The sequence below is a fragment of the Electrophorus electricus genome, chromosome 5, assembly GCF_013358815.1.
Source record: "Electrophorus electricus isolate fEleEle1 chromosome 5, fEleEle1.pri, whole genome shotgun sequence".
In the NCBI taxonomy this organism is placed as follows: Eukaryota; Metazoa; Chordata; class Actinopteri; order Gymnotiformes; family Gymnotidae; genus Electrophorus; species Electrophorus electricus.
This window is the reverse complement of record NC_049539.1, coordinates 8,702,196-8,721,141: the sequence shown is the minus strand read 5'-3', so window position 1 is coordinate 8,721,141 and position 18,946 is coordinate 8,702,196. Positions and strand designations below refer to the sequence as shown.

General features: G+C 43.2%; 3 protein-coding genes across 8 annotated transcripts; 1 reads left to right on the top strand and 2 right to left on the bottom strand.

Moving 5' to 3' along the window:
• The first annotated feature begins 6 nt into the window (after positions 1–6).
• lrrc34 (leucine rich repeat containing 34) lies at positions 7–3,554 on the top strand. Of its 3 annotated transcripts, XR_003410472.2 has the most exons (11): positions 7–139; positions 214–338; positions 483–547; positions 646–729; positions 828–956; positions 1,079–1,174; positions 1,260–1,414; positions 1,518–1,673; positions 1,769–1,895; positions 1,995–2,873; positions 3,003–3,554. XR_003410472.2 is itself a non-coding variant. In XM_027008033.2 (10 exons), the coding sequence occupies exons 1-10, from the start codon at positions 39–41 to the stop codon at positions 2,205–2,207; spliced, it is 1,251 nt and encodes a 416-aa protein (XP_026863834.2). In that variant the 5' UTR covers positions 7–38; the 3' UTR covers positions 2,208–3,554. The 3 variants fall into 3 exon arrangements, 2 of the variants coding, with proteins under 2 accessions (XP_026863834.2, XP_026863835.2); XM_027008033.2 differs by having other exon boundaries at positions 1,995–3,554; XM_027008034.2 differs by lacking the exon at positions 3,003–3,554 and having other exon boundaries at positions 2,021–2,135.
• Positions 3,555–3,559: 5 nt separating this feature from the next.
• On the bottom strand, positions 3,560–7,971 carry lrrc31 (leucine rich repeat containing 31). Of its 3 annotated transcripts, none has more exons than XM_027008030.2 (11): positions 7,935–7,954; positions 7,556–7,621; positions 6,692–6,902; positions 6,277–6,423; positions 6,005–6,172; positions 5,683–5,853; positions 5,219–5,386; positions 4,803–4,970; positions 4,542–4,706; positions 3,987–4,154; positions 3,560–3,900 (listed from the first exon to the last, which is right to left on the bottom strand). In XM_027008030.2, exons 1-11 carry the CDS (start codon positions 7,935–7,937, stop codon positions 3,560–3,562), a joined length of 1,776 nt encoding a protein of 591 aa, XP_026863831.2. In that variant the 5' UTR covers positions 7,938–7,954. The 3 variants fall into 3 exon arrangements, with proteins under 3 accessions (XP_026863831.2, XP_026863833.2, XP_026863832.2); XM_027008032.2 differs by lacking the exon at positions 7,935–7,954 and adding an exon at positions 7,714–7,733 and having other exon boundaries at positions 6,692–6,907; XM_027008031.2 differs by having other exon boundaries at positions 6,692–6,907; positions 7,556–7,971.
• Positions 7,972–8,190: 219 nt separating this feature from the next.
• skilb (SKI-like proto-oncogene b) lies at positions 8,191–17,673 on the bottom strand. 2 transcript variants are annotated; one of them, XM_027008106.2, is made up of 8 exons: positions 17,276–17,673; positions 14,499–15,805; positions 12,017–12,094; positions 11,832–11,920; positions 11,321–11,514; positions 10,976–11,190; positions 10,664–10,849; positions 8,191–10,294 (listed from the first exon to the last, which is right to left on the bottom strand). In XM_027008106.2, exons 2-8 carry the CDS (start codon positions 15,669–15,671, stop codon positions 10,085–10,087), a joined length of 2,145 nt encoding a protein of 714 aa, XP_026863907.2. In that variant the 5' UTR covers positions 15,672–15,805; positions 17,276–17,673; the 3' UTR covers positions 8,191–10,084. The 2 variants fall into 2 exon arrangements, with proteins under 2 accessions (XP_026863907.2, XP_026863908.2); XM_027008107.2 differs by lacking the exon at positions 17,276–17,673 and adding an exon at positions 16,553–16,625.
• Between the last annotated feature and the right edge of the window lie 1,273 nt (positions 17,674–18,946).

The window sequence follows — 18,946 nt, the reverse complement described above, 5'->3', positions numbered from 1 at the left end:
TTGTAAGATGATGTAGCTAGCGAGTTAGGAATGTCAACATGGGAAGTTTGGAAGGACTTTATGTGTGTCTTTGCGCTGACCTTAATCTCTCTGCAAATGCATATATTTTACAAGCGCTGCAACAGACAGACAATCGCAGGTTGGTTAATTAATTTGCTCTGTTCTTTGTTTAAAATTACTGAACTAATGCAGCTTCGTGTGTGTGGTTTCCAGTGATATTTCCCGTGATATTTCCCTGAAGTTGGCAGGAAACGATCATTTGAAGCAAGTGTTCACACTAACCGATAATGATCTACTTGTCTTGTCGAAATTGCTTCGTAATAATTCAACTGTTAAAGGTGAGTTTAAATTCATCAGTATCCAACGCTCATGGTAACTCCGATAATAGTGACGGATAGCTTTTATTCCCCCTTAGTGTTAACGTTGGGCGGGGGGAGTTGGTAAAGTTGCATTATCCACAGTCGTAACCTATGTCTACTTAGCTCTAGATGTAAGATACAACAGGATCTCAGATAAAGGAGCTGTGCACATTGCAGATCTCCTGCAGGTAATGGTGACTGTTTTGACCTCACCTCTACATATTCAAGATGGCTGGCTAGCTATTCAAGTTTAAATTATTTTCTCTAACTGTATCCATTGATACAGGATAATGTGGCTCTTCATTCGATTGATCTTATGTGCAACAACATTGGAGTTGAGGGTGCAGAGAGAATTGCAAAAAGTTTACATGTAAGTAGCTGCAATGTAGCAAACGAGTCGTCCTATTTAGTATAATAACACCAAGTAACTACATTGTTTAATATTTTATATATCGTGTCTTTCTGCAGCAAAACGCGACTTTGAAGAGGCTGAGAATGACTGGCAATAAAATCGAGAATAAAGGTGGCATGCACTTTGCTAGCATGCTGCAAATCAACAACACATTAGCAGAACTGGACTTGTCTGACTGTGACCTGGTATTGCAGAACAGGAAACCTTTATATGTAGCAGCGCATTGTAGGGTGCAGTTGAGATCATATTTTTGCCTAAGGTCTTTTTACTAAGCAAATTCCTCTGACCTTTCTTCTCAACTTTTTAGGGCACACAGAGTGTGATTGCGTTTTCCATCGTCCTAAACAATAACAGAAGTATACGTTCTGTCAACGTCAGTCGACCTATTCTCTTTAGTCTGCAGGTATGGCCAGCAGTGGGTGCTGCATAACGGGCTGACTTGCCTGTTTGTCAGAGGTGGTTAAGTGGAAATTTGGTGTGTTTGATAGGAGGAGCCAACGGTCCATATGGCCCGCATGTTGGTGGTTAATCAGACTTTGAGGGAGCTCCATATGGGAAAGCATGGCATGACAGACTCTGGTGTTGAGAGACTATGTGAAGCCTTGATGCAAAACCACACCCTGCATTACCTGGACCTCCGCTGGTACTCATACATACACTACATTAACCAAATTCTCTTAATTACCACTGTAATGTATTCTTATTATTCAAGAGGATGACAGAAATGTCTTTTGTTGTTTCTATAGTAACAGAATAACAAGGGATGGGGCAAAATGCTTGGCAGAAGTCCTGAAACAAAATGGCACATTGGAAATTCTGGATTTGGCCTCCAATCGGATTGAGGATGAGGGTGCTGTCTATCTGAGTGAAGCCATCGCACAGCCACACAGCAAACTGAGAGCGTTGGTGTCTTTTTTTTTCAGTGTGAACAGCATGTCAAAAAAGTTGAATCTATTATACACACTCACTGACCTCTTTGTTATAATTATTCATACAGATTGGCCATCCCGAGCAACAGCATTGCCACAGTCGGTCTGGTGTCCCTCACCAAAGCTATGAATGTGAACCCATGCCTGACACACATTTATATTTGGGGCAACAGACTTGAGGAGCCAGTGTGTATGGTGAGATAACATTCCATCTGTAGTCTCCAAAATGCATTAAACGTTGATGTATATAAAGACAAAAAACCTGCATGCTTTCTGTGCCCCTTTTAATTTCAGGCATTCTCCCATCTTATTGCCAGCAGACGTCTGCTGAAGGAGCACACTGACGTCTTTCCCTATGAGGCGGATGGTCGGTTTTACTTAGCAGAGGTGTTCCATGGTCTCCGGCAGCATTACTACTGGACGCCAAGCTCCGGGGACAGGGACCCAGCCTGCAACGCAGCCCTGGCCTTGAAAACATTACACAGCCCTCATCTTCAGCCGTCATGATCCTGGCACTCTGCCGTTGGTTTTATCAAACTGATTTTCGCCCCATGCCTTTGCAGCTTTTGCAATGAACTGTGGAGCAATGGGCAGTTAAATGATGTAAATTACATGTTGTGAGATTGAAGTTTGTGTCATATTAGCAACACTTGTTAACTAGAAGGAAATGAAGCTAGCTGCTGGGTAGATGGGAAGAGATAGCTATAAAGGCACAGGAACAGTGTATGTGGATGTTGATTAAGTGAATATATTTAGATGTGAGAAAAAGGCACAACTGAAGAGCATGGTGAGATTATGATATTGAGTAGGTGCATTTTGTGTTAAGAAAATGTAGAACTAGTTTTCTACCATATCTAAAGTTTCTTCATAGAAATTGAACTATGAAGTTCAACTTCATAGTGATGTTGAAGACTAGTAAGTTATTAGAGCCAAGCTAAACGTATTTACGCATTAATGCTTCTATTCTAACCCTTTTTCTTTGCTGAATCCTCATAGCTGGTGTGGCAGGTACAGGCCAGATTACCACCCCTCAAAACCCTGGAGCAAGAATTACAGCTGCAGTAAGAGAGTTTACAGCTCTTATTAACCTGCCAAACTCCAGCAGAGGAGTCCATCCATTATCTTAAATCCAAAGCCCCTCCCTCCAAAGACAGGCATTTACACTCCTATGTGGTGAGTGCAAACACTTAATATTGACAAACAGGGATGGCTGCCTGCCTTGAGAGAAGGAGGTTTAATGCTGCAAAAAAAAATGATAGAATTTTTAGTTGCTGATTACAGATTCCTTAAATTTTTCCTCAGGACAACTTTTTTAGTAGCTGTGAGGATGTAAAAACAAAAATGAACTGCTTTAATGAAGAAAATGATACAAATAAAGGATGACAACACAGTGCAAAAAATAAATGGATTATTCATGGTCAAAGTAAAGGTATAAATGATACATTTGAGTGGTACAGATATCCTTCATTTAGTGCTCCAGTTTGTGACACAATAAACAAATGGGCAAAACACCCCCCAAATAATACCATTTGCTTTCAAATTCCCCCAAATAACACAATTTTTGGGGGGAAGTGAGCACAATGTCTGAGGGTTATGCCTAGATCAACAAAAATTATTCCTCTTGATCAACATTCTTAAATGGAACCTTAAAAATATTGGTTGAAATGGAATGGATGCAAACATTTAAACTCGAAAGACACTTTTACCTCACAAAAGGCTGTTTCAGTACCATGTCAGCAGTGTGATGATAAGGGTATTAAAAGATTATGGCACAAAAATTCAGATGGTAGAAAAAAACACTGGTGTAGACAGCTACTCTTAAATCATATACGCCGCTACCCACTATAACAACATGAAGCTTATCTACTACCTGGCATGGCGACTTCATCCCACTCGAGGCCCACGTTCCTCTGGCTTATGGCTTTCTGCAGCTTCTCCCACTCACCGGGGGTGAGGGCCCAGCGCTTCAGGGCCAGATGGCAGAGGGAGGGCAGCTGGGGCAGTGCATCCAGCAGGGCAGGCAGCCAGGGGGAGGCGGAGAGAGAGGTGGTGGGCCGCAGGCTAATATCCATCTCCCGCAGTTCCTTCAGGCCACTGGCTTCCCCGAAGAGGGAGACCCAGCCACCGTCACTCACACTGCTGTTGTAAGACAGGTCCAAAATCTTCAGCTGCAACAAAGCGCCTCGCTTGCAGGCAGATTCTGCGAGAGGGCGTTCGCACGCAAAAAGTGTCCAGTCAACACAAGCGGAGAAATGTGACCACTTAAAACAGTGTAAGAGAACATACCTATGTGAAGCATGTCCTCGGTCATCAGGTCACAGCTACTCAGTCTCAGCTCCTGTAGTTTACAGCCGGCCTGCAATGGCTCCAAGAGCCACTGCAGATTTTTCCCGACACTCTTGTTCCATGACAGGGTTAAACTCTCCAGCTGGGTGAGGGACTGCATGGATGTGGCTGTGATGCAGGCCATGCCATTTACATAAACATACACCCAGCCAAACAATCAGTATTTCATTAACATATCAAACTCCACATTATGTAGTTATTTAGTAATTACTGTTAATTATTCAGTAAATACACTGAAACCAAAATGATATGTAGTGAGAATACGAGAAGAATGAGAAATGAGTTTTGACTCTCAGATGGATCCTTAAGACTATTAATGGTTTAAAACTTTAACACTTAACCCCTCGTTAATTGATGGTTCTTTGGTAAGTACTTGGATATATTCTATGAGTAAATGACAAAGCTCTGGATAAGAGCGTCTGCTAAATGCCATAAATGTAAATGTAAATGGTAAGTGCAATCTAAAGTAACCAACCTAGCCTATTAATTTCATACCTAAAGCATGGTATGCCTCATGACTGAGCCCACAGTCACTTAAGTGAAGCCTCTTCATCTTGGATAGAGGCAGGTCATGCAGGAGAGTTTGAAGCACAGCCCCAGCACCTTTGTTGGAGGACAGATCCAGGTCTGTGAGCTCACCCAGAGAAGGAATGGCCTGCGCTGAAAAACCAAACCACAGCCAAAAAAAAAAAGCACACTGACCAAAACCATTTATAATGAGAATAAATAATTACAATAAAGAGCCTCTCTCCTTACCCAGCACGAGGACATCTTCTTCTGTTAGACAGCATGAATGGATGTCCAAGCATTTCAGATGCGTGAGTAGAGGCAAGCTAATGGCCACTGCACTGAAACCACCTCCGCACTCCTTATTGCACGACAAGTCTAGATGCTCAAGGGCTGGGTTCAGTTTAAGCTTCTCTCCTGTTCATGATGTACAAGAAAAGGAAAAAAAAAAAAAAAAACTAGAATGCAGCTTTCATCAGTCTTCATTTTTGTTCACACAGATCTGCAGAGGTCTATTTGAATCACAATTCCATACCACTACAGTAATTTTTTGTTTTGTTGCAAAATATGGTTCTGAGAATTTATATGGGTTTGTGGTTTTCTTTAGAGTCACATTTCTGTTGACATTTTAGTGTTCAAATCCTTCACAAGAAGGGTTCTCATACCCAGGACGGTGAGACTGCCATGATCCAGCCTGCACATTCTCAGCTTGAGGCTCCTCAGGTGTGGCGTGGAGCCAAGACAGGACGCCACGTCCTCCATGCCCCTCACTACCAGCTGGTTGCTGGACAGGTCCAGCACCTCCAGACATGGGAGCAGCAGAAGCAGTTCACCTGGGAAACAAAAGCCAAGGAACTCTCATGTAAAGCAAAGCAATGATATTTTAAATCACATCATATTGAACTGGTCACAGGTGTGTTTTGTGTCACACAAAATGTGAAAAAGCAATAATGCTACAATTTTTGTAAAACATTCACTTTCTTTATTAGGGCTTATAGTATGGCCACCCAGCAAAATTCCCAATGTTCAATGCCCTATTAAGGTGGCTATTTGTGTCCAACTGATCTTATATAAACACTGTAGGTGTTAATTCAACACTGGACATTTTGCTGTGTAGGTTGGAACTCACCCACTGACATAGCATCTGCCTCAGAAAGCTGACAGTCGACCAGGTGGAGCTCCCTCAGAGCACTAGCCGAGCTGAAATGGCTGGTCAGGTAGTGCAGATTTCCTCCCCCTGCTCCAGCGTTCCAGGACAAATCCAGGATCTCCAGCATAGGAACACTATCCAGGGCCTCCCCTGCCAGACATTCACCAGCACCCACACAGGATTTAACACTGTCATATCTGTTGATATTTCAGCTTTTTTTTCCCAAGAGCACCCATCGCTGATATTGTAGTCGTTTCTAAATCATTACATAACATTATGCAGCATTACATATTTCTTTTACCCAGTGCACTGAGATCTTGTGCTGTGAGCCTGCAGCCGCTCATTTTCAGCGTCTTCAGTTTGCCCACGTGCTGCAGATGTACAGCAAGTACCTGCAGGGAGCCCCCCAGCAAGTCATTCCAGGAGAGATCCATCACCTCCAGCTGAGCCAGGAATGGCAGCAAGGTCCCTGAGAGAGAGTTGAGCCGCCAGTGAGGGACAGAGAGATGCACACACTTGCTCATTGTCATGAGGCGGAAACGTGTACGCTCAAAGCAGTGTCTTAGGTCTCACCGAGCTCCACAAGATCAGTGGCTGTCAGATCACAGTGGCTCAGGTTCAAGCTCTGGCTGTCTGGTGTCTTTCCAAGCTTCTGGACAAACTGTTTGATGCGGCCCCAGCCTACCACAGAGCCTAACTCTGTATCTGTCTCGTTGCTCTCTGAGAAACAGCATTTATTAGTTATTCTGTCTTGGGATATATAGTTTACTCTTTAAAATACCATATATAAAGAGAGAGAGAGAGAGAGAGAGAGAGAGAGAGAGAGAGAGTGTGTGTGTGTGTGTGTGTGTGTGTGTGTGTGTGTGTGTGTGTGTGTGTGTGTGTGTGTGTGTGTGTGCGGGCGCGCGTGCGTAAAATACTATTTTAAACAGCCGTGACTTACCTACGTGTCTAGGCGTTAAGGAAACATAGCTGTGTCTGTGTATACCTGTTCCAGTTCCTCTGCTGTTTCTTCCCTCATTGATCTCTGTCTCCTTGGTTTCAGTGATGTCTGCATTCTTCTTTTCGCTGCTCTCGGATGAGCGGAAAAAACGACCCACAGATGGCTTCCTCCGTTCCGTGAAAGAGGTTTTTCGCCGGATCTGGTTCATTATCATATCCAAAGGTGATCTTTTCTGAGAGCCATCACGCCCTCTCTGCTGGTCTGGCAACAATTTACAAACTTAAAATTTTGGGCACCTGACATGTCAAATTGTTTCAAATGTTTCAAATTATACTTTAAAAAAATCACAGAAAGAACATAAAACAATGAAAAATAAACATTCCCCAAAAATATGTCGTTTTAATACAGTTTAGAGTTGTTGAGCTCATTTGAAAGTTTTAGGAAAAGTCGGCGTGTGTCAATCATTTGGTGAATCCAGCTCGTTTGCTTTGTCAATCATAACATGCTAATTTTATTCTGTACATGTATTGATCGTTCCTATTTATTAGGAGGAAATGATAATATGTGAAAAGAAGGACAGAATTATGCTTTTGTTAGTACTCTAATTCGCTGTTATAATAGCTCATAAATAGGATATCTAAATGCCATATTTAGCTATTTTTCGCGTTTTTAAAATCCTCAGTTGCCCCCTGCTGGTGACTTCTGCGTGCAATGAAAAGAAAACGAGTTTAAAAACGCGTTAAAAAGGAAAAGTAGGAAATGGGAAAAGAAAATTCATGTGAATGTGAACACGTTTTACATTAAGCAATCTGTATTTGCAGGGTGACAGTGGGTTCGGGTTTTGTTTCAAAATACATCTGGTGTGAATGATTCAGAGAAGGATACACGGATTCGTGTAATGTAGGCTACCTGTTTCCATTTGCGCTGGCTGCAACAGAGGCCTCGGAGCAATTCTCGTGTAGTGATGAGACTAACCTATAAGAAAATGAGAGGCTAGTCTAAACTGTGTCACAAAAAAAACAGATGTTTAGCGTGAAACACGACCAAACCACGAAGATTTCTCTTACGGCAGTATCTAAAACAGGTATATGCTGGTCTGAGCAGTGAACAGGATCTCCGGTTCTAAAATAAATAAATTGTTTATTCGTGCCACATTCTCAGTGAATATCCGTGATCACCGTCATTCACACCTAATGTGCTACCCCGGGTAGTTGATTTTGCCCTTTTTATGCTGGTACAGAATTATCTGTTTCACCAAGAGGGAAAGTAATTGAGCCTAAAACTTAACCATCGTAAAAGAAACGACGAATCCGGTCTGACTTCACCGAGTCACGGGTAGGCAATGTTACATTAATCCCGGAAGTACCGAATGAACTTTGGATTTGTTCTAAGTACTCATGGGAATTTTACACAGGTATCATCATGGATTTATTTCTGATACATATACTGTCTAGAAAATATCCCACTATTAGGGTATTACAATGGTGAGCGCGATACCTTCACAAAGGCTTGGTTACGTGGCTGTGGAAAATAATGATTCGGTCAAGTGTACCAATATATTTTATTTTTTAACCCCTATGATAAATTAGTATTTCAGTCGTGATGAACTGACATACACAATGTTTAGGGTGATACAAAGTGTCAATCACAGGTGGAGGTAGGACAAGAGTGGGAATTACTATAGAAACACAAACAATGGCATTAAGAAGAAAACCAATATAACGGCACACATGACAGTGTAACTCTAAAATAACGTCTGACAGTGAAAGATGGTTAAAGAAATACTTAGTATATGTATAAAGGCAAACCTCTTTTGTGTGTTTAATATTATGCATGCAAATCTCACTCAGCTCCGATGAAAAAAAGCCAATAACACTTAGTCCATAAAGCAGCATAGAAACAGCACAGAGGTAATTATATCTGACTGCCAAAATATTCCATCTTCATTTCCTTCAGTACATATTGTATGAAACACAAATACATAGCTTATATATTCATCTGAGGTAGCAACAATTTCATCAGCTCATCTTTAAGTGTTTATGTTCAAGGAATTAAAGATATCCCTTCTGATTGTCAATGAGAGAGCTTACAATCCAAATAAATTGGGAAAAAAATCAATTAATTCTCATATATGATATATGATCATGTTGCTCTCACGGCATATTTAAAGTAACACTGTTTATCTAAACTCATGACACAATTATATAGTAATTAATATGATTTCCCATGATTATAATTAATGTGAGAATGCGAAGAGTATTATACCTTTTGATTTTACCAACATAAACTTGTTAATTTGTTAAAAGTTCAAAATGAAATGTAGCAGTATAAACAGAAAGTATCAGGATTTACAACATTCATAAGAAATGGTTTACAAAACATTTATATACATAATTCATTTTTTCATAACTCATAACATGGTGTAAACATGGTTAATATATCCATATATTTTAGCAAACATACATGCATACATATTGTACATTCAAACTGTGTATACATACATAAAAGATGCATCTAGCAAAAAAAAAATCTTAAAGGTACACTAAGTAAAAAGTTCCATTAAAAATAGACAATTTTTTTTTTCTTAATACAAAATGATATTAAGAAAAAAATGGTGGTACTTAATGGTCATAGGTTTGGAATGTTACACAATGGCAAGCTTTACAGGACCCCATAAATTCTGTAAGCTGGGAAAATGTTTTACGTGTACACTGGGCTTGACAATCCTGAACGTTACCTCTTATCCCTATGTCACAGCAAGTCCTATGGTAATACGAGCAGCTTGCCAGTTACCAGGCCTATATGGTTACAGGTGAAGCAGTAAAATCATATTACTTAGTGTACCTTTAAGTATGTATAATTTTACACAGGCCTGCTCACGTAACATTTAACAATAAAACAATAAATACTTTTATAAACAATTTATCACATTATAAATTTGCAACAATTAAAATTCTGAAATTCTTTTTTCCAGTAGTCATTGCACTGACTAATAAATGGTGCAGAGTCTACGTGTGCAGGTTATAAGATTCTGATGTAGACTCCCACGCAGAGGGCGGAATTCTGATATTGATCCCCCACACAAAGGGCGGAATTCTGATATTGATCCCCCACACAGAGGGCACGTATGTATGTGATGTGAATGATGTACCAAAAATAACAAGGCAGTAAATGCTCTACTTGATTAAATTTATATTGCAGAACAAATATTTAGCCCAAGGATACTGTTGTATTTGTCTGCACATTGAGAAGTATGTAACTGAACAGTAATGTTTTATTAATAAAAGCCTTACCGAAGTCAATGAGATTTAAGGCTTTGGCTGTCTTCAGCTACAATAAAAACGTAATTTGGCTCTAAAATTCCAAGGCCGAGAGAGTGTCCCAAAATAAAACTCGAGTCATTATGATGTTCTGCAGTTAACTGGTCTGGAGACTAAACTATGGCACCAGGGATATCAGCACATCACTTGAGGAGTTTGAGAGGGGGCTGTCCAGTGTCGACATGGGCACAGACTCCTTCATTTGCTGTTTGAGCTCAGCAATGGTGCGCTCCAGCTTCTCCCGGGCCTCCCTCTCTCGGCGGAGCTCCTCCTGCAACTCCTCCCGGTCCTCCTCAGCACGGTCCAGCCTCTGACGCAACTCTGATATCTACACATACACGCAAACAAAACGGCGCACACACACACAGAGTGTCAGGGATATGTCAGGACAAACGCTAAAAGAAAGTTCATTGCTTGAAAGGGGATCCAGTAGGGGGCAGCACTTTCTCCTTTTCAGCACTGAGAAACAGGATTTCTTGGTGGAACTCCCTTTAGACCAAAGCTGCTCGTATAGAGTAAAGCCAGTATTCATCAGTCCGTAGCTCAATCCTGCACAACACTGCTATTCATGAAATGCTTAAAAAACTTTCCAGCAGAGCACATTCTCATTACGTAACATAAGCATATTCTTCGCAGTGGTTCTCTGTGTCCAGCCCTAGTGGACAGCAGGGCTCAGTGGTGGCAGTGGTAACCCCACCTGTGCAGCGTATCGGTTCTCCCGCTGTCGCTCGCCTCCTCGCTGCTCTTTGCAACTGCAGCCCTGCTGTCTTTGCTCCTTCTTCACTTCCTCCAGCTGCTGGCCATGTGCCACTGGCGCCTCCTCCGTCTCAGCCTGTGGGTGGCGCTGCTCCACCACCTCATCCCTGCGCAGAGCTTGCAGCTCCTGTTCCAAGCAAGAGAGGCGGGTGCTGGGGTCAAGCTCAGGTGTTTTACTCTCTCGGACTAGGTTTGTATGAGGTGCTGAGTTTGGGAGGCCGTGGTTGGAGGATAAATGTGGTACAAGGCAAACCTTCTCCAGCTGCAGCTGTCTGCGGAGCGTTGTCTGGAGCTTCTCGTGCTGCACATTGTACAACTGAAGCACCTCCGCCACCATGCCATCCTTGTTCTCCTCCAGACCGCCACCGCAAGGCTTCTCACGCACGGCCGTTTCCGTGGAAACCCTCGGCCACTCATCTGGACTGTCACGTTGAGATCGGCTGGTGGAGCAGCTTATTTTTCTCGACCCTGTTAAAACCGGGGGGGGGGGGGGGGGGGGGGAGGAAACATGGCTTCAAGAAACAGCCCAGAGCCAAATCACATGAGCCATGAGCCCACACACGGATTCACGTGTGACGACGGGCGTGTGATGACGGACCTGCAGTTGCAGATGTCTTGGGACAAGGCTCTCTCCCGTCCTGGCTCAGCCTCTCGCTGCCTGTCTGGCTGTCTCCATGGTTGAGCAGGCTGCCTGGCATCTCAGCTCTCAGCGTCTCCACGCCTTTCCCAGCAACGCAGACCGAAGTCTGAATGCTGGGACTAGTCAGCTTATCATGCATGTAAAGGTACCAGCTGGAGAAGGATACAAGAAGAACCATCAGTACTACTGCTAACTGCTAATTGTTTCCAGTGTGGAAGTGATATTTTGGTATAAATTTAAAAATCTAATTTTGTGAATAAGCTGCACTAGTGACAGTGACAGTAAACTTACTCCTACCGCAAAGCAGCATTACAATCTTAATGGGTCAACACTAATTTATTAGTCATTAAATAAATGTAAATCCATATCTCCATGTGAATGCTTATAAACAGTGACCTTGAGTCTGAGAAAAGTGTTGTATATATACAAGTTTTTATTATTAAACAAGTTAATTAACTTAAACAAGTACCTTCGCCACATGAGGTCAAGGTGGCCAGGGTCATCCTTCACACTGTTGAGCAGACATGGGTCGAACGCATAGGCAGGCAAAGGAACTACCTGTGTGGAAAAGACCAAAAGAACCTGTTGGTCAGGTTTTGTGGCTATGACCTGGTGACATGTGCAGACAGTGCTTATTACAGGCGGCTGCCTTACCTTTCCCTCTGAGCTGCTTTCACACAGCTTCCCCTTCCCAGAACAGAGATTTAATCCTTCGTCTGCTTCCACAACCTCCTGCGGCACACCAACACGGGATAGTGTGTCAGTGCTGCCCAGCTCAGCATAGGAGAGCGGGGGAGGGGGGGATTAACTGAAAGCTCTGAACACTTCCTTATGGGCAGGCTGGGCTCATGGTGGCCCCGCAGTTCTGTCTTTCAAATGGCAGCCAGGAAGGCATGTATGAACGAGACCGCACCGGGGAGGCTGGGGTGGTTGTGCCTTACAAAAGCAGGCAGGAGGATAATGTAGTTTAATGAAATGCACCAGGCATCACGATGCATTCAGAAGACCATAGGGAAACACTGCGGCACACCTTTTTGTCTGGGGACCAAAATGGCACTTTTCTGAATGCCATGGGACAATGAACTGAGATTCCTATTACATGCACAATAATTACAACAGCTGATGTTTTGCCCTTACCATAGTTATATCTGCCAACACAATCTAGCAGACATTCAGATCACTATCACCCAAAGACAAACGGAATGATTTAGCTCACGTCTCCTGGAAACCTAACAGACATTGCAGGTTTGAATATTTTTGGCTGCAAACCATTATTTATGTGTGAAGTCATGCATGAAGACTCCAGACGACTCTGGGGTGTGTGTGTGTGTGTGTGTGTGTGTGTGTGTGTGTGTGTGTGTGTGTGTGTGTGTGTGTGTGTGTGTGTGCGTGCGTGTGTGCGTGCGTGCGTGTGCGTGCGTTTGTGTGTGTGTGTGTGTGTGTGTGTGTGTGTGTGTGTGCATGTCTGGAAGCTGTCACGTGGCCTTTGCAGTGAGGGCTCCACACTGTTATTTACAACATGTGACGTGAGAAACTCCAGTCATCCCCTTGCACCAGCACACTGACAGGGCTTGGTGGTGACCTGGCTGAAATAGTTCCGTCGCGCCAGACCTGCCTCTGGGCCTGATCAATAATCCTTGGGGCTACGGTCTCAACTTCACTTCACTGCAGGTTGTGTCTCTGTCTCTAGTGCGCAGCTTACTTGCAAGAAGCAATCTGAAATGTGAATCTATACAAAAAGCCTATGGCACTTGTAAGGCTTTTCAAAAGATACAAAGAAAATACTAACATTTCTTATGTAGATATTATTTTTAAAAAGGAATATGTAATAATATTATTTCTTTACCTGGTTGTTTATTTATTTATACATTTAACATTTCCACCTTTTATCATAGTGGTGCTGGTATTTGTGTCAAAAATACAACTGATTCTTTGTCTTATCTTAGAAAAGGTTAATAATGGCTATTAATAGGTGCCTTCAATCAATCTTTTCTACACTGTGGCAGCAACCCAAGTCCAAAGGTCACTTGTCTGCTCTGATTATATTTCATTATGCGTATTTAATACTGAGGTTGTAGTATGGCTAAATGAAAAACAATTTGTTTTTTTTCTGTCAAGGTTGTTATGTCATTATAATAACACCATCATGTGATCCATCCAAATTTAATAAATAATTAAAACTAGCAGTCATGTCAGTGTCCTGAGAACACCGGCATATTCCCAGAACCACAGTCACTGGCCACTGTTGTTGAGTCTCAGACTAACTATTATATAATGAGCTGGGAATTGACTGAATGTTCTTAAAGTCCATTGGCTACCAGAGAGGCTGGAGCAGGGGGTCTGTGCTTTCATTGGCTGGGAAGGAGGTCCTGTGAGGTGAGTGCTGTGCTCACGATGAGAGAATGGCAGGTTATAGGCACATGTGACGAACTGCCCTGGCCTCTCTTGTGTTCTCTGTCTGCCATTCTTTCCTCATCTCTCTTTACCTCCCTCTCTCTCCCTCCCACTCACTCCCCTCCCTCTCCCTCTCTCTTTTCTCTGTTTCTCTGCCCTGTTGCTGTGGTTCCTACTGTTTGTGCAGACTGTCAGTTGGAGCTTGTGGGCCAGGCGACCCTGGATGAACTGTGTCCTGTGGCTTCCTCTGGGGGCGGTGGGGGGTGTCTCTCCTACCATACACCCAGTATAAGTCAGGTTTGCTGTTTACTCTTGATTCAAAACCTTTTTACAGCTGGTTTTGGAGACAAGCGCCATCCCCTCAGACACATCCTATTCCTATGCTACAAAAAACAGCCACCTCTGCTTGTTTCTAGAGGAAGATTATTGACACAATTCTCGCAAATAGATATTACTTATAAAAGGTTTCTCATAATATTAACATTTACTTGTAGTTCCTTACCATCATTACATTACATTACATTAGTTACTAATCACATACATTAGTAACCAATGTAAACTGCTTTATCTCCCTGTTGGTTTTAAATGCATGTACTTACCTGAAGCATATGGGTCACAGGCTTCTAAACGCAGGATTGAGCAAGCGAACATGTCTGGCATTGAAAAAACCTTAAATCTAAGCATATTTCCTAATAAGCACTCTTTTCCCCAACAGGCCGAGGAAACAGCGAGAAACTCTTACCAGATGTGGCTGGTAAGGCTGCTTTGTCTCTGGCAGGAGGCTGTGAAACTTCATCTTCAGCACCTCCAGCAGCGACTGCAGCTTGGTCTCCTCCGCCGTGCCATGGTAGCGACGCCCGAGCTGCAGGTAGCGGGGCCACTTGGCCGAGTCGAAGCCCCAGTGACACGTGCGCTTATCAGGCTGCCGGTGCGAGTGCATGACGAAGCGCTCAGGGCAGAACAGGCGGCGGCACTGTGAGCAGCGGATGCATGGTGCGCTGGGCCCCACGTAGAGGCGTGGCTCGAACAGGCCCTGGCACTTGCCCAGGCACTGATGCTCCACCCACAAGCCACTGCCCTCTTCACTCTCCTGTTCCTCCTCTTCCTCTTCTGTGCGGTCCTTGGGGGGCTCAGTCAGGGCGGCATCGCCTGGGTTGAGCAGGGTATTGCAGAGGCGCTGGGCATCAGTGAGCGTGATGAGGCCACAGGAGGGGGCGCCGGGTGGGAGGACACCCACAGCCTTGAGGACATGCAGCTGGGCACCGTCACAGCGGGAGCAGTAGACGTAGAGCTGGTCGCACACTGAGTTGATCTGCTGCAGGGAGAAGTTGCGCAGCACGGTGTTCAGCACCTGGGGGAGGCAGAGCCGCAGCTCCCCCCCCACCGAGAAGCATGAGATGGACTCGCCCTGCAGGGCGCACAGGGCGAGCTCCGTCGAGCTGTCTGGAGGCACCAGCAGGGGCCCTCCCGTCACGCTGCCCTGGGTGAGCAACGGGACGAGCCTGTCCGTGCCAAGATGGCCAGCGAAGGCGGCTGGTCCACCCAAAGAACACTGGCTGCTCAGAGTGAACTGGGCCAGAGTGTGTCTGAGAGCCGGGCTCAGGTCCAGGGCACTGTCCCTTCCACATTTTAGCTTAGAGTCCTGCTGATAGCCAGCATCATGGCCACAGCCCAGATACATGGAGTCTTTGTCCACATGCTCAGTCTTTACAATGGGCAGCTTTGACGATGAGGAAGGCGACGATGAAATCGACGACTCTGAGAGTTTTTTGCACGACAGGTTAAGGGCAGCCATTACACGTTTTTTTATTGGTGTGGTGTCTACTGGTCGCTCTCGCATCAGCCTCTTCAGTGGCACTCGAAGGAGAGCCTGGTCCTTGTCAGGGTGAGGACGGTTATTCTGGACCATAGCCATATTACAATGACTGAGATATCAATAAGCGATTTTCAGTAACACAAGGTTCACTGTCTGCCACTCAGGAACAGTATTTTTTATTTTTTATAAGATGAGAAGCATTGTCGTCATCTGTACATCAGGCTTCTTGATCTCTGAAAAAAATCAGTAACTTGAACTCAGTAAACTCATATTACATATCACATATCAGTTATTGTAGGTAAATTATTTAGTAAAGAAATTAATGTTAGAAATCACACATTTTTACATTTAGATGTTAAGATTTTATATTAAACAATGCCATCTATCATGAATATATGAAGCAAAATTTTAATATATTGCGCTTGTCCATCCCAAGTTTCCCTGTCCTAAATACCGAAAATCATTGATAGGATTTACTACTGTCAGACAGCCTAATCACTGTAGTAACAAGCATTTTACCAACATGTCCATCCATTATGTTGACGGAATTTCTAGTTCTAGCCTGGATTAGTGCGTTTGTGCTGTCGGCTCCACGTTGCAATGGTCATGTCCTCTACGCAATTCCAAAGCGAAACTGCAGCACATTCTGCTCTAAACTTGTGTCGAGGTTACTGTATTTCTGTCGATTCATAACCCCTTCCTCGACAATAAGAACCTCAATAGCTAGCTCTGCCCAAGTTAAACCGAAAAATAAAAACCACAGTCAACATTCTGAGTAAACGGTAGCCTACTATAAAATGTTACGGAAAGTGAAGGCCATCCCATTTACTGCGCGGTGCTTGGATACAGAAAACATCATCTGTCATGCTTCTAATCTTTTTTACAACATACATGTTAAAAAAATAAATAAATAAATAAATAAATAAAGTGAAATAAAAATTAAAAAACAACAACAACAACAAGCAAACAAAAATAACTACCTTCGTTGTAAAGAAGCCCTCTCGGTACCCTATCTTTTAAGATTCAGAAATGAGTCACGCAAATGTAGCTGGAAGTGACAGACAATCCGCCCCCGCCTACAACTCGAGCTTCCTCACTATGGCTCTCCCCTCCCCCCTCCGCTGTGGTAATGACATTCACCACTCCACAGACCTTTACGGGACTACCCCCATACTCGCTACCCGAGCCCTGTCTGCATTTCACAACAAACCGTGAAGCCACGAAAAGTTATTCATTCAATAATGTAAAGAAAACATTAACTGCCGTGTAAGGGAAAAATACATATTTTCTCTCTAACCACTTACTGCAACCTTAAAATACGGTATGCCAAGCCCGCTGTAACCAGCCTACTGTAGGCAGCAGGATTACAATCGCACGCAGCCCACTAACCAAATGTTTCCATTAGCGTGTCAATTCTCCAACAGACACCTTTTGTAGCCGACGTAAACTGCCCTTTGAACTTGTTTCAGATAAAATACCTAAGCTACATTTCATCTTTAAGACGGCTATAGGCTACTATTCTGTCACACTTGCGACGAGTCTATTTAGGTTACACCACGTAAATGGTGTGGTCACAACACAAACGATTCTTAAATGCGTTACACAACGAAATGAACCCCCATACGCCGACAAATGTTAACGCTATCAAATTAAAACTGCGAACCATCGATGCATTCAGTAAGAAAAAAAAAATCGTACCGTACCTCTTTAAGATGAAACATTAAAAACAATGGTCCCTTAATTTAAGACGATGCCCTTCACCAGTAAGCGAAGAATAATCGTGGAACAATCGTAGCCTATCTTCTCTTGGTGGCAGGGTGTTTACCGTCTGCTGCATTCGAGTCGCCGTCGCTCTCTCCTCACCGCCGAGACGAGCACTTCGTGGTGATAGACCAGCGACGTCAATCCGCAGCCCGACAAGCTACGTCACCAGACCATATCCTACCTCAGGAACCGAGCACGCCACGGCTAGACGGCAGAGTTTAGCAAAGAGGAAGTCTGTCTCGCAGACTGGGGTTTACATCTGGCAGATAAGCACCTGCGTTGTAACTTTTTAATGACAGTTTGTTGCTCTTGTCGTTCATTGACGTGACAAGCCAAACCGACGAATGAATCAACGAATTAACAGAACAGCTGGTAGGCTAATGTACTGCAATCGAAGAGCCCTGGTCCGTTGATACTTATAACGCAACAAAGGTTTAGATAGACGTTACTTTAAGGACTTCGCTAGGACACTGTAATGCAATAATTTGTAATAACTCGATGAGTGATTCTGTAAGTTATTTAAAATGTTTTAGATTTAAAGACATTAGTTGAAACTACTGGCATTTCCCCTGCATTGACCTTAGGATGGATGTAAGTAGGCCTAATTAACCAAAATTTAAGATTACTCTACTGGGCTAAGATGTCAGGATATGCCACCTATAGTGTGTTTCAGTTTCCAGGTGTAAACAAATCTTCCTCAACCTGGACTATACTGTTGTTTGCTTTCTTTCTTCTTCTAGCAGTGTATAATTACTTCACACATATTATGTTATGAAGCATGAAGAAATCTGACTCAAAAACCAAACTAAACTATTACACTGTTATGACACCCCCAAGTTATGCTCCCACATGGATATTCCAGCTACGTACTTTTGTATATCATGTCTCATTTTGGCTACTCTATCTACTGGACTGTCTGTGTTTGTCTTATGAAACTCAAACCAGGCAAGCATTTGCATTCTCTTTTGTCTGATTCTCTGTTAGCATAATGCAAATAGTGCTAATTTGCGTCAGGCTTTGCATTTCTATGCCGCACGTCTAATATAGGCTTCCGCCCTGGTCTGTCTAGGGCATGGTGACTCAAAAGCAGCATGAGGAAACACCTGTGTGCTGGCCCATCCAGATTATACAGACTTTATTACGCTTCCATGTGCTGCAGATCTTACACCGGAAGTAGCCTATATGTACTGGCTACAGTTCCAGACATGCACTGACAAGCTGTCTTTATTAATAGTCCTATTAAAATGTTTTGACCGTCAGAATTTACATTGTGCTCTTCAGAACCATATATTTACATAACAAAAACCAGGATGTTATATTATACAGTATATGTTTGCACACAACCATTTCACTGCGAGTTATCAACCATTTCACTGCGAGTTATCAACCATTTCACTGTGAGTTATACAGTGTATGGCTATGTATGTGACAAATAAACCAAACTTGAAACTTGAAACACAGTATGTGCTGCTACTTAGCTCTGTGACAAATGAACATACAATATTCTGGACTTTCAAAAAAAATTTCAAAGAACCTTTTTTTTCTGCTTTGTACATCACAATCTATCTGTGTATTTAGTTATTAATCTTCAGGCATATATTATGCAGTAA